This window comes from Echinops telfairi, unplaced genomic scaffold (assembly GCF_000313985.2).
Source record: "Echinops telfairi isolate 266 unplaced genomic scaffold, ASM31398v2 ScPeMD7_17;HRSCAF=63, whole genome shotgun sequence".
In the NCBI taxonomy this organism is placed as follows: domain Eukaryota; kingdom Metazoa; phylum Chordata; class Mammalia; order Afrosoricida; family Tenrecidae; genus Echinops; species Echinops telfairi.
This window is the reverse complement of record NW_022103914.1, coordinates 2,069,682-2,086,494: the sequence shown is the minus strand read 5'-3', so window position 1 is coordinate 2,086,494 and position 16,813 is coordinate 2,069,682. Positions and strand designations below refer to the sequence as shown.

The 16,813-nt window shown below is 56.8% G+C and overlaps 1 protein-coding gene across 4 annotated transcripts in view; it reads left to right on the top strand.

Annotated features, from left to right (window-relative positions):
* MYLK (myosin light chain kinase) overlaps positions 1-16,813 on the top strand; it is a 246,884-nt gene that overhangs the window by 205,256 nt on the left and 24,815 nt on the right. For all 4 annotated transcript variants that reach the window (XM_045287510.1, XM_045287508.1, XM_045287511.1 and 1 more), the window contains 5 exons: positions 840-1,142; positions 8,523-8,555; positions 8,653-8,746; positions 9,590-9,793; positions 15,984-16,201. In XM_045287510.1, the coding sequence (XP_045143445.1) occupies positions 840-1,142; positions 8,523-8,555; positions 8,653-8,746; positions 9,590-9,793; positions 15,984-16,201 (852 nt within the window). The remainder of the gene's footprint in view (positions 1-839; positions 1,143-8,522; positions 8,556-8,652; positions 8,747-9,589; positions 9,794-15,983; positions 16,202-16,813) is intronic.

Here is a 16,813-nt window from a genome sequence, read left to right as displayed (position 1 = left end):
TGTCTCCAGTGTTGTCCCCTGTAGGGCTATGGGTCAGTGAGGGATGTCATGTCTCGTAGTGGGGCTGGCCATATGGTCCTCTCTGCGCATTGGCTGCTCTGGGCAGGGACATCGTCCTCAAGGGTCTTTATCTCATCTTATGCCAGTAGTATAAGGACCAACGAGGTAGAAATAATTGTCTTTCAGATAGAGAAGGTGTCTGTAGTGAACATAACCCAGCCAACTGGCGTTCTAACAACTTCTCTGTTTTACTGACCACCTTGGGAGCCAAGTGCTATTATTGCCCACATTTGGCAGACGGGAGGACTGGAGAGACACGCACAGCTCGTGAGTGGGGACAGAGCCATGTTCAGATGGGTTTGTGTGACCTCAGACCCTAACCACTGTGCTCTGCTGCCCCGAAGTGAGGCAGGCATTTTCTGGGTCCCAGGGACACCCCAGTGCACTGGCCTGAAGGTCACATACACAAGCTGAACCGCTTGCATTCAAAACATAGTTGTGATGGAAAACAGCCCACGCCTTCTGGGTAGCTTCCTAAAGCTGTTTGCTCCAAGAAATATGTTTATGACTTGGAAAAGTACAGGAAATTGTGCTTTGTAGACTGGAAGATCAGCCAAGAAAAAGAAATGCAAAGCTCTTTGAGCACAGCAAGCCAGCTGGGGCCCTCTGTAGAGGTGGTTTTTGCACAGGTGTGACTGTTTGTGGTGTGTGGTAGGGAAGGAAAGCCAGGGCTGGGGGTGTGGATGCTGCTCCCCCACAGCAGACAATGGCGACTTCAAAACCTTTCCTCCGTCCATTTTCCAATGTGCCAGGGTGATGTTGTGCCTCTCTGCCCACAGATAAGCCAGACCCCCCGGCCGGCACCCCCTGTGCCTCCGACATCCGCAGCTCCTCGCTGACCCTGTCCTGGTATGGCTCCTCGTACGACGGGGGCAGTGCTGTCCAGTCCTACAGCGTGGAGATCTGGGACTCCGTGGACACGACGTGGAAGGAGCTGGCCACGTGCCGTAGCACCTCTTTCGGCGTCCAGGACCTGCTGCCTGACCGCGAGTACAAATTCCGAGTGCGGGCCATCAACGTGTATGGGACCAGTGAGCCAAGCCAGGAGTCGGACCTCACCGCGGTGGGAGAGAAACCCGAGGGTAGGCTGCCTTCCTGGCATCGCCGGCTTGCAGTGTGCGTGGTGTCCGTTTTGTCCGAGAGGGAGACTGGGAAACTGAGAGGACACCAACAGTGACCACCAGGCAAGGTCTTGGGGGGTTAATTTCCAAAGTTGTGATGCCCAGGTAGACTTTAAAAGCGGTCCGGATGGTCTTTCTGAAGTCTTTGAGCCTGCTGTTTGGGTACGCTGCCACCAGGTGGTGATGCTGTTTCCCATCCTGGGTGACAGGCGCTCAGGTAGACCTCAGGTTCCCTTCTCCCCTCCACCTCCTCTTGCTTTCGTACTTGAGTGCCGAGTACCTGAGACGCAGAGGTGACAGAGAAGGCAAGGAGCTTAACGTCTGCATCGGGAGAGATGTGTGTACCACTGACGGTAACAGGAGGGAGGCTACACCTGTGACAGTGATATAAAGGAAGAGCGGAGGGAGGCACAGCAGAAAGCAGGGACCACTTGACCCTAGAGAGTCAGGTAGACACCCCAGGAGAGGTGGTGCTTACATTGAGCTTTGGAAAAGGAGTAGGATTTCAGGAGGTGGAGAAAATGAGGACGGGCCTTCTCGCACACAGGACGTGGCCAGAGCAAAGGCACAAAGCTATGGGAACACAGGGCCGTGGGAGAATCTTGTGTGTGGCCAGCCGTAGGCTAGGTAAAACCGTGAAGTTCATCAAAGACCTCTCACTCAGCGCCATCGACTGGATGCTGACCGTACAGGACAGAGTAGAACTGCCCCTGCAGGTTCCTGACACTGTCCGCCTCTATAGGAGTAGAAAGCCTCTCATTGTCTTCCCAGGGAGTGGCTGCTGGGCTTGGGTCAGTCGCCTGTGGTTAGCAGCTCAGCATGCAGCTGACGCCCGCCCGAGGGGTTCCTCAAAGATCAAGGCATTAATAGGATTAAACCCGCTTTGAGCAAGAGAGTGGGGAATTGTGGAGATTGCTCTGAACATCGTCTCATATGCCCTCAGCCTTGGCCTCCTCTGGGAGGTTGTTGGAAAGGACCCAGCTGTGGGCCCCCAGCCCCCTCTGAAGCTCCATGCTGCCGTGCCCCGCTCCCAAGTGGTTGCTGTGCACCATGCTGTCTCACCCTGGCCTTCCTTGCACTGCAGCGTTTGCTAGCACTTCACCATCTTGCAAAGTCTCCAGTGTTACCGCTTTCTCTGGCTCCTGGGTGTGGGGGGTCCTTAGTACCGAGACCCCAGGTCCAGAGGCTAGGCACCACTCCTGTCTCTTTCTTGGCGGTAATGAGGTTTCCCCCTCGTCTCTGGGATCAACGCTCTTGGCAGATCAGTTATTGTTGCGTTTACGTGCCTTCTGGTCGGCTCCGACCCACAACGACCCCGTGCACCACAGAAGGGCACGCTGCCCGGTCCTGCGCCCTCCTCACAGTTGTTCCTGTGCTCCTGCCCATTGTTGCAGCCATGGGGTCACGTGACCATGGGGCCTTCCCTCCACTTGACCCAGCAGGATGCCCTTCTGGGATTGGTCTTTCTGACAACATGTCCAAAGTCAGCAAGATGAAGTCTTGCCATTCTTGCCTCTAAGGAGCACTCTGGCCATACTTCTTCCAAGACAGACCAACGGGATGGCAAAACCCATCAACCCCCTCACTGATTTCTTCACAGGTTGGCCAGTCCGCTCCGTGGGCCACAGATGGGTACCTTGTTTGCAGAGTCCCAGCCTGTCCCTTTCCAGGAGTCACAGAGGCTTTGGCTAGAAGGGCCATGCGCCCTTACTGCCCCACGAGCACCCGGGCTGTCAGGAAGGCGCCTGTGAGCCCTGAGTGCGGGCTACGAGGGGAGACAGCCGTGAGGAGGCTGCGGTGCGGTGCAGAAAGGAGGGCACTGGCTTGCAGAGGTTCTCCGTGAGCCATGCTCTACGGAGGAGGAGGGGAGGACTCTGGAGAGGTCTTTGCATTCGGCCCCTTAGGTTGGTCATGACTTTTCACAGCCACGTCTCCAGGGTTTCTGCAGGGTGGAAAAGTGGTTGCCAGGGTTAAGGGCTAAGCGGGAGAAGGTCGAGAAGAACAGGGGTGCTGTGAACTTAAGGTGGGAGAAAAGAGGGCTAGAGGAGCAAGCAGACCAAAGCCATGGGTGCGTCCCAACGTCCAGCAAACCTGTCGGCCAGAGTAGCACTGCCCTGTAGGTTTCCAGGTTCGCAGTCTCCACGGGGGCAGAAAGCCTCGTCTGTTTCCAGAGGAGCCGCTGGTGGGTTGTTTGAATTCGTGTCCCTGTGGTTAGCGGCCCCACCCTGGGGTAACCCTCCAAACCAGGAGGCTCCTTTGATGGAAGAAGCTGGTCCGAGATCCCCCTGAAACCAGAGGCATCCTGCGTATGAAACTGTGAGGAGAATTTGACAATGTAGGGATGGACATGAATGGGGCGTTCGAATGAAACGAGGGCTCTGGAAAGGTAGGAGGCATCTCAGTGCAAAACCAACGTTTGCCTGAGTGGAACCGTAAACCCCCACGGTGAGCAGCCTCCCCAACCCCCCAGCCCCCAGAGTGCTAGGGCCCCGAGGTGTGGCCCCCACCCGGCTCCCAGGATAGGCTGGGGCTGCCCAAACATGCCAGCTGCGGGACAGCAGTGACAAAGTTCAATGCCCTGGGAAATCCCCCCACCCCCACCCCCACCCCCACCTCCACCTCCACCCAGCACCTCTCGGGCCCCCGGGCAGGTTAGCAAAGCTGAAGTGATGGGTCTTGACCCTGTATGGGGTCGAGTGTCTGAACTTGGGGGCCACGAAAAATTTGCAACAGTAAAAGGTTTCTGGGTGCGCAGCCCCCTGTTGCAAATTTCTTGTGAGGAAAGGGGGGCGGTCTCAAGTGGACAAAGTTTAAGAAGTCTGAGGAGGGGCAGCTGCTTTGTAGGCTATTCCTTTGTTCAGCAAGAGGACTCCCCACTGTTGGAAACACTGACAGGGAGAGGGATATGTCACCTTGCAGTGGTGGGAGGCCAGGTACACCAGAGAGATTCTGGAACCCTTGGTGGGTGCAGGAGGCCCAGCCTCAGGTGGGGATCTGGCTCCCGGGAGGCCCGGCAGCTCCGAGAGAGCCTGATGGGAGGAGGAGTCAGGGCCCACTTCCCTGCAGCCAGCTGGCCTTCCTTGGCCCTGCACTCGGTTTCCCTCCCGGGCCCCCTCGCCTGCTGGGGGCAGACAGGGACAAACCAGAAGAGGGGGCCAGGCCACCCAGGGCTTTCAGTCGAGAGGCTGCTGCCCACCCTGGGACCCCATTGGGTAATAGCAGGCCGGCATTAGCCCTGAGGGGCAAATGGCAGTGCTTGTCTAAGTCCGAGTCCAAGCAGAAAGCCAACAGTGCATGCAATTGTCCATATGTGCCTGGGCGGGCCATCGCTGGGCCCTCCAAAGGCAGGGTCTGGGAGAGGAGAGGTGGGGAGGTGGGAGAGGGAGGACAGAGAAGAAGCATCAGGTAGGAGTATAGCCAACAGGGTCTAAGGGTCCCTGAAAGGGCAGTGTCAATGGACCCTTACTCCACCTTTCACCCCCACTGCCTCTCCCAGTTCTTTTTGCCTCTGCAACTTCCGTATCCTGTGCACCCGGACATCTCCTTTGTCCCCACACACCAGTGGCCCCTCCGTCCTGCCTAGACCCGCCCAGTGAATTTCCAGCCCCTTCTGGGTTCCAGGGGCTGCGGTGGGCGCTGGGGTCGCATAGAGTGGATTGCAAGGCACAGGCTTCCCCCTAAGACCAACCTGGCTGCCCATCACTTAGCTCCCTCCCAGGCTTGCCAAAGCCGCAGCAGACAACGTGCTGAGGCCATGCTCCTCCCTCCACTGAGCTGGGCCCTGCGCATGAGCCTCAGCCCCATGCCCACCCTGAGCCTGCTCAGACTTTCAATCCCCTCCATTCTAGCTCCTGACCCTAATTTCTTCTATCTGTAGAGCCCTTATCACCAAGGCCTGGCCTCTCGAAGGCTGTCTCTGGTGCCGGGGCGCCCTCTGGTGTCCACCTGGAGTGCAGCAGCCCTCACTGTGGAGAGGGGCAGTTCCCCGGACCAGAGTCCCAAGGTCTCAAGTGGTCTTTGGGCAAACATGCTCTCATCTGCTTCACGAAGAGCTCAGAGCAGTCTCCCGAGCAGCTCTTCCTCCACCTGGCTCTTGGGCCTTTACAGCTCTTTGGGAGTCGATTTTTGAAACTGTTGGGTTGAGCCTCCTATAGTGATGTTGACGATGCTCAGGGCAAAGCTGGGGATCTGCCCTCATGCTGGTTCCAGAGCCGGCTAACTGAAGTGCGGCCTTTCCCCTGTTCCCTCTTGCCGGCGGCGTCACCTTCTTCAAGCAGAGTGACAGGCAGGACACCAAGAAGAGCCAACAGAGAAATGTTTCAGCACGGAGTCGTGCTCAGAGTGTCTAGGGAGTGTGTCGGTCGCAGCCAGCTGGAAAGGCAGTTGAATTCCCTACGGGGGACCTGGTTCTCAGAACCAAGGGGGCAGGATGAGGCTGTGTGTCTTGTGGAAGGGCAGGAGGTGGCCAGTCTACGTCTGGCCACCCCACTAGGTTGAGTAAGTGCAGCATCAGTGCGTGGGGCGAGAAAGCCAACTTGCAGTAGTGGAATGGGGTCGGTGATGGGCCTGCTTTGGCACTGGGTGCCTTCCCTCAGGGCTGGCTGGAAAGCGCCCCTGGGTGTCGGAAAGCATTTCCTGGGGCTCTCCACACTGCTCCTCCTTCCCTGGCAAAGGATAGCGGCCCCTGCTGGAGACACAGGCCCAAAGAAGCTTGTCTTCTCCATTCTCTCTCACCTGCTCCTCAGACATTTCCGTTCTCTCGTTCAGCAGGGAACAAAGCCAAGGCTCTGCTTTCACATCAGGACAATGGGCCTCCCTGGGAGTCCTGAGGCTGATGGCCTGCAGCCGCCAGGGCTCAGATGGTGACTGTTGAGTTGCTGTGCCTCTCTTGTTTCTCTCAACACACTGCTTGAGCGGTTGTCCTTGAATGAATCTAAACAGCTGTCAGCCTTTCTTGTTCCCCGCACGCACGCTGCCCCTTGATAGGCGAGTCCCACCTGCTGACAGCCACCCTCTGTGTAAGGGAAATCTCGATAGTCCCCACACGAGGGCATCCCTGGGCCGATGAAAACTCTGTTTCCCATGTCTCACCCTGGTCAATCGGTTAGGTTCATTTTTTATCGTGTTTGCTTTATGGAGTCCTGGGGGCGCCATAGCGATGCGCTGTGTCTGCTGACTGAAAGGCCGGTGGTTCCAGCCCACCAGGGTGGCTCTGTGGGAGGGAGAGGTGGCAGTCTGCTTCCACAGAGCCCACCCCATGGCAAGCCCATGGGAGGGAGTTCTGCTCTGCCCTGTGGGCTCCCTGTGCATTGGAATCCACTCCTGGGCAATAGATCGGGATCACGTTTGCTTTAGACGTCTTTCCCAAACAGAGATGCCTAACCTTCTTTCAACTGCCTCCTGTAACCTGGCAGTGGTCCTCCATGCCTCCCCCAGCAGCAGCCAGAGCTCCCCAGCAGGTGGTCCAGGACTCCATCAAGGGCAGAGTAGCAGCACACCTGTGCAGCCAGTGCCCACCGTCCCCAAAAGCAGCATTCTATTGATCAGAGCAGTGGGTTGAGAGACGTGTCTCCAGTCTCTCTCTTGGGGTTTTGCTTTTTGTTTTTCTTTCTTTCTTTCTTTTTTAAATACGAAAACATTTATTGCACAACTAAATGTTGAATCCTTAAGATGCACTGGACCCTGCAAGAGTTGCCCTCTGGGTTTCCTTCCCAGAATCCATCATTTCTAGGTGTCTCATTCGACTAGTACCGGTGGTATTTCCTCTGTTAGCCTGGGCACTCCAGACATCCGTTCTCTTGCGCGGGGCAGGAGCCACATTTGCCACAGGCTGGCTTCTGTAGATGGCAGCCCTTGGAGCCGCGGCGGCGGCGGCACAGGTGTGCGTCTGACTGCCACGCTTTCCGAAGGATGCCGTCCCTTCGTCCTCTCACTTCTGTGGCCGAGACCAAAGAGGCCGGAAGAGAAGGCACTTCCGCTCCTTTACTCTGAGATTCTGCGAGTCTAAGAAGCTTCCGCTGAAGGGACTCTCTCTCTTGGGTTTTAAGCAGACACCTTAGGGCTTATCACACCCAAGGAAGGGTGATGGCATGTTCCCAGGACCCATCCCCGGCCTTATGTGCGAGCTTCATCCACACTCCTGTCAGAGGAGAGGCTTCTGTTTTTCAGTCTTGTTCTCCTGCACTTCAGCAACTCGGTCCTTCCCCAAGTCTTCCACACACGTTCCCAAAGCCCCGTTACTCCCTCTGCGTTTGCTGTTGAGGCTCTGCCCTGTCTGCTCGGGAAGCCTTGCTGCCTTCCCTAGGACACAGCCCACGTCTGGCCTGAGGAGCGCAGGGCACCCTGCAGAAGCCTGCATGGAGAGCTACCCGGGGCTCTAGGACAACTCCTTCCTGTTACAGATGAGGAAACTGGGGCCCCAGGAGGGGCGGGCTTGTCCCCAAGGCTGTGCGGTCCAGGACCCAATGGCATTGTGGGTGGAAAGGAAAGCTTGGGGTAATGAAGTAGATGCGTTCCAAGGGACATCCCATTGGCAACTGCTCCCCCCTCCTTAGCCCACCCTGTGTATTCCTGAGACCACCCCAGGAGGGGAGCGCCTGCAGCTAGGCCCCTCCTTCAGCCCCACTTCAGAAACATGGGTTGGCTTTGCGGAACGGCTTCCCCCACCTTCTCATTCGCTCCGTCATTTCCTCTCAGCACCCACTCGTGGACAACTCCTCGGAATCCTTGTCTCAGACGCCAACAGTTGTGGAGTCTGCAATTTATACTGCGGTATCACATGCTGGCTATAAAGCACCTTGTAATTGATCTCTCAAGTAGATCCAGTTTTACCCTCCAATTAGATGATAAGCCCCAGCAGGAAAGGGCGGCCATGCTTTCTGCACCGTTGGTGTGCCCACACTGCCTGGGCAGAGAGTAGACGCCCCGCAGAAGTGCCGTAGACAACATGTAACAGACACAGAAAGTGATCGAGCTGCTGTGAGTGGCTGGCACCCGGGCAAAGGCGGGACAGGCCTGCTACGGTGGTACAGGGGTTCCGGGAGGCAGAGGCTTGGGCGGAGGCATGAAGCGGGGTCTCTGGTGGGGACCTCGAGGTTGGGGAGGAAGGCCTAGGACAGAGGAGTGGTGATGGGGGAGGTGAGGAGCCCAGTGCCTGCCAGCCGGCACCTGGCCCTGGGTGACTGAGACCTGACTGGACACCCAGGGGCTCAGTGGTCTTGTGCCTGGAAGGCAGGGGAGAGCTGGCCTGGTGCCCAGCATGGCTGCTCACCCAGCTGCCTTCAGGACTGCTCACCTGTACCCCCCCACCCCACCCCCGTCCCTCTCTTGTCTCCCCCCCAGAGCCAAAGGACGAAGTGGAGGTGTCTGATGATGGTGAGTGAGGGCTGGTTCTCTGGCTGGGCTCGTGGGGTGGAGGAGGCTGAGCCAGGGTGTCAGGGGGCTCTCGCTCACCCCAGCCCCCACCCCGCAGAGGAGAAGGAGCCCGTGGTGGATTACCGGACAGTGGCGGTCAACACAGAGCAGAAATTGGCTGACTTCTACGACATTGAGGAGAGACTAGGATCGTAAGTGCACTGGGCAGCTGCTTCCAGAGGGGTGGGGCCCCTCCCCCAGTGAAGTTGGTATCGTGCCCCCACCCCTGTGGCATCAGAAAGGGTGGGCCCCAGGAGCCCTGCTCAGCCCTAGGCTGCCCCTCCCTGACCTGTGCCTCAGTTCTCCACGTCGATTGAAATGAGAGGTCTGGATCTACATCCGATGGTCTTTACCCCACCCCCACCCCGGGATGCAGGAGATGGCCGGATCTGGCCAGGGCACGTGGCTGTATTCAGCGCTTCACGCCCATTCGGCCTGGTCATCATGGTTCCCTGAATGAGCTTGGTCTCTCCGGTGTCCTTGAGCTCCTCCCTGGGGAGTGGGGGATACCAACAGACCCTGGCCCCCATGCCTGAGCCCTCGTCACAGCCAAGCTGTCCCCTCAGGTGGCCCCCACACCTCCAGTCTCTCTCCCTGCAGGAGTGCAGAGGTGGAAGAGACGGGCTTTCATTCCCAGTGGCTTCGTGATTTAGCAGGAGCCCTGGTGGCTTAGTGGTTAGACATTGGGCTGCTAACTGCAAGGTCAGCAGTTCAAAACCACCAGCTGCCCTGCAAGGGAAAGATGAGGCTTTCTAGTCCTGTAAAGGAGAAACCCACAGGGGCAGTTCTACCCTGTCCCACAGGGTCACTGTGAGTCGGAATTGGTTCAGTGGCCGTGGGTTTTGTGGGCCCTGTGGTTTATGTCACATGTACTTAATCTGCTGCTGTGAACAGTACACGAACAAACGGGCGTGGCTGTGTCACAGTAAAACTGTATTTACTAAGAGGGGCAGGAAGCTTGGTTCACCTGGCTCTTCTCTTTCCCCTCCGTCTAGGGGGAAATTTGGGCAAGTGTTCCGGCTTGTGGAAAAGAAGACCAAAAAAACCTGGGCTGGGAAATTCTTCAAGGCGTACTCCGCCAAAGAGAAGGAGAGCATCCGGCAGGAAATCAGCATCATGAACTGCCTGCACCACCCCAAGCTGGTCCAGTGCGTGGATGCCTTCGAAGAGAAGGCCAACATCGTCATGGTCCTGGAGATGTGAGTGGCCCTGCCCGCCGCCCCTGTGCCGTGCCAGAGCAATTGGAGTGGAAGGCCCGGCACGCCTTTTCACACTCTGCTCCCCAGGAAAGGCTAGAACTCCCCAGGCGGTCCCTGGACCTCTTGGGTTCCAGGAAGGGGCTCTCTAGTGGCTTTGGGGAGCCCTGGTGGCACAGTGGGTTACTCACTGGGCTGCTAACTGCAAGGTCAGCGGTTCAAACCCGCCACCTGCTCCGCAGGAGAAAGAGGCTTTCTACTGTTGTAAAGAATGTCAGTCTCAGAAACTCACCGGGCAGTTCTACCCGGTCCTACAGGGTCTCCACTATGAGTCAGAACAGACTCAGTGAGAACCGGTAGCTTCTCTGTGGGGAGATGCAGCGTAGCTTCCCTGTGGCTCTGTAGCAGGAGAGGGGTGCAGGACAGGAGCCCCGAGAGCCTGGTGGCCAGCCCCTGCCAGTCCCCACCCTCCCCATCCTGGTTTGAACCCTGCAGTCCCTCACTCCACAAGAGCAGTGCCTCTCTGTCCGATGCACAGGCCAGAGGACCTCCAGCTGGGCTTTCCCAGAGTCCACTGCTTCTTCTACCTTCCAGCCCCCACCACGGGGGCGCTGGCACGCTCCCACACGCGCACACAACCTGGCATCTCTATACCAAGCAGACTCCCCAGTGGGGTGATTATACATATACATATATTAGATGTTTCTTTCCTTTTTCATCTTAAAAAAAAAAGTAGATCCGATCATATTGAGACTAATAAGAAAGCGCGCAGTGAAGAGTTCACCTCACCGCAGCCCCCTGTCCTGACCTCCCTCCAGACAGCCAACGTTAAGGGTCTCATTACATGCTTTGAGCATGGAGGGGGTTGCATGCTCTTCGGCAGCGTGCTGGGCAACAGGCCCCTGGCAGCGCGCAGTCTTTTCTGCGGATGGATACATCACAGCGACAGTCGCCTTGTGCCCGGAGCCCACGCCCTGGCTTTGTGCGCCCGGGGAGTTTGCAGGGATGTTGTGAAACTGCATCCGGGAGCAGCTGCGCATGAGCCTCGGCCCTGGGGGAGGCGGGAGGCTGGGAAGACCACCCGGAGCAGGAGTGGAGCCCTCCCTCTCCCCTGGCCGCCAGAGCAGATCAGCGTGGCCCCACAAGCTAAGATCGCAGGCTTGAGTCAGCTACCTCTCACCTCAAACCCCAGCGCAGCCTCTCACTTGGTCTGGGACCTGGACCCGTCATTGGTTTTGTTGTGCACATGGAGAGAGCACTGTTGGAGGAACCACAAGAGCACGAGGCAGTGATAACGGGTGGTCTGGTGGGTTCTGGGTTGGGCTGCTAGCCGTGAAGTCAGCAGTTCGAAACCACCAGCCACTCTGAGGGAGAAAGAGGAGGCTTTCTACTCCGTAGAGAGCGACAGTCTCAGAAAGCCACAGGGACAGTTCTACCCAGTCCTGTAGGGTCGCTATGAGTTGGAATTGCCCCGAGGACAGTGAGTTTGGGAGTCTCTGTGTCTTTTTGTCACATGAACTGCCTTGTGAGCATTTTTCTGGCCGGGAATGTTTTGCCATCGGAAGTGGTGTAGAACAAGTCTTAGCTGGTGAACAGAAAGCCTGGCTCTAGCTGCCCCAGTGCGGAGTGTGGTTTCGCCTTTGTTACATTCTACCACTGAGAGGAGACAGGGCTGGCGTTAGAATAATCAACCCTGGGACTCTTTTCTCGTTCTGAAACTGTGCAGTTCTGGGGAACCACGAGAGACTTTGAGCACATCCTTGCCCCTCAGACTGTGTTGTCAGCCCTGCATCTACGTGCCTTTGCACTTCCAGGAGCCCCTCAGCCCAGCCCAGCCCACCACCTCCCCAGTCGTGCCCCTCCACCCCCCACCATGCTCCAGTGGGCCACAGCGTGCCACATTTATTCCAGAAGTGCGTGCGGAGTCCAGGCACTGCGGGCTTGTGAGGACAAGTGAAGAGATGCCTTATCTTTAGGAAAAAAACCCAACCTTGAGCAACTGTGAGGGAGCGACAGGGTGGGGCTGGGGTGGCCCAGCCTGGCTACAGCCAGGCAGCCGCAGCAGTGGGCAGAATACCATACTTAGCTTGGAATTGGGACTTGGCAAACAGGATGGAAAATGTAGGAAGCCAGCTTCAAATGGCCTGGCATTCATCCCTTCCTACCCCCCACCCCCAGGCCTCCCCCTGCCAGGAGTGAGTCCTTACCCGGGGATGCCAGAGGAGCGGGCTGCAAATGGGGTGAGAAGCTTGACCTGAAGGGAGTTCAACTAGCAACAAGGGGGGCAGGCCCAGGCTCTGGGCATCCCGCCCTTCCCGCAGAAACAGAGGGGCAAGATGGATGGTCAACAGGACCGTTTGCCCTGGTCTTTGTGGGATGGAGAAGTGGAGATGAAGGGAAGCATGGGGGCTGGTGATAGTGAACAGCAAAAACGATGTGTCTCAGGGTCCCTGTCCTCGGTTCAGCTGCCTCAGAGAGCGTGATAAAGGAGAATGAAACGTCTTCCGCCTTTCCCGCCTCTGGCTGCTAGCCCTGCCCCATTGATACTACAGGGCTTCTGATCGGAGCCGGAGCTTGCCCTTGGGGGAGTTCTTGGGACCTTCCATGCCGTGCTGAAACCTGAGCACCAACGAGGAGCTGTGTTCAGGCTCTGGCACCTGTGTTGCTCTGCTGCCAAGGGGCTCCCACTGGGTGCCTGCCTTAAGGCAGGATGGGAAGATGGTGAAGCCTGGCCTGGTCCAGCGCTTTTAGGATCAGTCCGATCCCTTGGAATTAGACAGCCTTGGTGGTAACAGGTGTTCATCACTTGAACAACAACAACAAAACCGAACTCCTTGCCATCAAGTCGATGCCGACTCAAGGGACCGAGGAGGACTAACTGCCTGGGTGAATTACCAAGACGGCCACTGTTGCAGGAGTAGAAAGCCCGGTCCTCCTCCCGAGCAACAGCTGGTGGTTTTGAGCTGCCTACCCTGCATGTGGCAGTCCCATCATTACCCCGACGCCAGCCTGCACTTCACCCCTTCACTCGGACACTCAGTGTTAACCCGTCTCTGTGGGCAGAGGCATCTTTCCGTCAAAGCAGTGCTTCCCAGCCATTGTCCTGAGCATTCTGCAGAGCGATCTACTGAGCCACTAATCCTCTCCATGTAACTCCTTCCATCCTAGGAAGGAGGCCACAGGAATGGCTTTCAAAACAGAATTCATCACCGTGTTAAATACATTTGAAGAGTCTGGAGCCTCCGTGGTCAAGGCTCTCTCTAGAAATGCCTCAGCAAGCGTCCCCAAGCCTCAGCCCCCCAACTCTCCCGCCTCACATGTTCTTGAGGCCCTATGGAAGAGGGTGACTTGACTTTTCAGAATGACATAAGCTCAAAAGCAAATGCTGGAGCCACCCCGTCTGTGCCAGAGGCTGCCTATTTTCAGTTAAGGGTCCAGAGGCACCCTGCATGGCATAGACAGTGCAGTGCCTGGCTGGTAAGGAAAAGCTTGGCAGGTCGTACCCACCTGGTGGTGCCTCAGAAGAAAGGCCTGGTGATCTGTTTCCCAAAAGTGGCTGACTGGCTGACAGCCGTGGCATGGTCCTACCCTGCCTGTTTGGGGTCACCTGGGATTGGAGTCACTGGTTTGACATTAGTAAGGACCCAGGGCTGAGGTGGACCCTGGCTTAGACACGTGCTCAAATTGTTTTTAAACCAGCTGACCGGATTCAGAGAGGGCAGTGACACTTTCCCAGGGAAAGACTCTTCCCTGTGGGGAAATCAGGAGTGGTGTCTGCAGGATCGTGAACTTCCAGCAGGCATCCCAGGAGTGGTCCCCACGGAAGCTAGTTCGTATGTCCCAAACATAACATAAACGAATGACCTGGGGTATAAGCAGGGATGCCGAATGAAAATGTTGGTTCCTCTCAAGACTGGGAGCTTGTGAATCTGCATTTCAATGAGAGCCCAAGTGTGTCTTCATTTAACAAACAAATCAATCACTAGCATCCTAGAACCCCTGTGATATGGCCAGGGTTCTAAACTTTACTTGCATTAATCTTTACTTGCATTAATCTTTATAGCATCCACCTTTATCGCAACCCATTGCTGTTTTTTTCCACACTTTACAGATGAGGAAATTGATGTGAAGAGTCAGCGGAGACCTAGAATAGAGATTATAGAGTGTTGGACTTTGAACCTTGGTAGCCAACAATAGACAGACATGCAGGGCTTGGAGGGGACAAGAGCGCCACCTGCTGAGCAGCCAGGGACATCTTGTGTTGGTTTAAAAGTCCGTCCCAGCATTCCCAGCTGTCCTTGGCATGGGAGGCCTTTCCGACTCAGGTGTGCGGGAGGCAGTGATGAAGGCAGAGAGGGGCTACAGTGTGCCCAGCCCCCTACTGCTCCCTGCCCCTCTCCCCTTGTCCCCCTCAGGGACCCACTTGTCCCACCTGACCATAGGTTGTTAAAGGCTACTTAACACATGTGGAGCCCTGTGATGCTCTGCCTATGTTCCTTTGGGCTGCCAACTTCAAGGTCAGCAGTTTGAAACCACCAGTCGCTCACGGAAGAAAGATGAGGCCTTCTCCATGAAGTGTTACGGTCTCAGAACACACACACACACACACTCACACACACGGCAGTTCCACACTGTCCTGTAGGGTGGCAGCGAGTCTGTAAGAGGCAGAAGCAGATTCAAACTCAGCACTCTCCTCTTTACCAGGTGACCCTTCAAAAGGCAGAGGAGGGCCTGGTCGGAGGCTATGGGGAGAACAAAGCCCCTCAGCCTTGACCATGGGGCGGGGGTGGGGGGGGGCGGTGTCTACAGACTGCTGCAGAAAAATGAGCCTACGGCTGTCTGGATGCCCCAAAAGTTAAATGCTTCAAGCAGGGAGCAGTGAAGGTGGGTGGAAAGCTGGAGCCAGAGTGGGGAGGACTCATGTAGTAAAGGTTGGATGCCGGCCGGTAGGCCGGAGCCCCTGGACTAGCCCTTGGCAGAGCAGGGCTGACTGGACCTGACCAGGCTCCACAGTCCATTCGGGTAGGAAGGATTGGCCGCACACTTGGGACATACGAGCTAGCTTCCTTGATGACGACTCCTGGGGTGTCGACTGGAAAGGGGTGGAGCGGAGATGAGGGAGCTACAGCTGAAAGGAGTAAACTGCTATAGATCAGGGTTTCCCAAAGTGGGTGATACTCCCCAACACCACCTCCAGGGGGCGCTGGCACAATCCAGTGGGGCTGCAAAAGTGCAGATTATCTGCACTTTGCCCGGGATGATTGGCTACGTGCTAAAGTTTTTCATTGCCAGGGAGGCTCTGAGTAATTGTTTTTCTGAGAAGGAGGCAGTGGGCCAGGTATGTTTGGAAGACTCTGCCATTAGGCCTACCCTGATGGCAAACAGATCTGTCGCTACCGGACTGTCGAGTTGCCTCCAAGAGCTAAACATGGCTCGGACCGTGCCCACCCCACTGTCGGTGTGCTGAAATCCACTGTGTGTTCCAGTGCCTTCCATGCCAGCAGGCTCTCTTCTGGCGGCACTGTGCTGGACAGTGTCCTGCTGTGACCCATTGAGTGCCTCCTTACCCCATTCCCTAGCATTGGGTGAAGGCAGCCAGGCCTTTCTTCCTGTTCTTTCTGAGTCTGGAAGCTGCCCTGAAACCTGTCCCCGTGAGTAACCCTGCTGGTATTTGAAACATTGGGCAGATGGCTTCCAGCATCACAGCAACACACACGTCGTGGCAACACAGCAAACCGACACAGGTGGATAGTGGAGGTAGGGTGGGTTATAGATAACTCATGTTTAGAAAATGTCTTGAGGTCTCCTAACAGTTCTCTTCCTGGGTATGCAGATTAAATGCTCACGAGTACTGTGAGCATGTTCGGCTTCAGATGGCTGAAGCTAAACCACAAGTGGAAGGATAAGAATATTCCCATATGTGCCTATGAGATCGAGGGGAAAGAGCCTCCCTGGATCTCCTACCGGACGTCCTAGTCCAGGCCCATCTCTGAAATGACCCCGGCATAGGTGCTTCCCTGCTGCCTGGGCCTGGCCCTCCTCCCATGAAGAAAGACGGGAACCAACCTGGGAGTCCCTGCCCATGAACTTGTGAAGCTGCAGTGGGCCTGCCACTCGCATCCCCTGGGCTTCCAGCCCAGCCCCCAGGACTCTGGTCTGACCGCTTCCCACACTCCTCTCTTCTGGCCCGCAGGGTGTCGGGGGGTGAGCTGTTTGAGCGCATCATTGACGAGGACTTCGAGCTGACGGAGCGCGAGTGCATCAAGTACATGAAGCAGATCTCAGAGGGGGTGCAGTACATCCACCGGCAGGGCATCGTCCACCTGGACCTCAAACCCGAGAACATCATGTGTGTCAACAAGACGGGCACCAGCATCAAGCTCATCGACTTCGGCCTGGCCAGGAGGCTGGGTAAGGCTGCACCCCACACAGCGTAGTAGAGGGAGGTGCGATGCTGAGGTCAGGGGGACCGCTCAGGGTCGAACCCTGCTTCCGCCACTTAGTAGCTGTGCCTCATCACCCTGGTCTTCCGCGCCTTCTCTGCCGGCGGTGACAACTTGTGACACCGCAGTCGCTTCAGGGGCTCACTGCATTGCATGAGGCCCGGGCGGTCAGTGCGCGATGAATGAAAACACCACACCCCAAATCAGCCTCACTGCTATCAAGGCGATGCTGACTCATGGCGGCCCGGCCGGCCCTTGGGAGTGTCTGAGGCTGTAACTGTTTGCAGGAGTAGAACCCCTGCTGTTGGGTATTTGTCAACCCATCGTAGCGACGGTGGCCCCTCACCTCTGCACCATACTGTGCGGTTTCCGTGTGGTGGTGACCCGTCGGGCTCGCCAGTTCTAAACCATCGGCCACTCCACAGGACAAAGGCGAGGCTCTCTACTTCCATAAAGAATGGCAGTCTGGAAGCCAGGCAGCCCCATGGCACCTCTCTGAGCCGGCAGCAGCGTGGTGGCAGCCAGTCTGGGGGGTGGGGTGTGTGTGTGTGTGTGTGTGTGTGTGTGTGTGTGTGTGTGT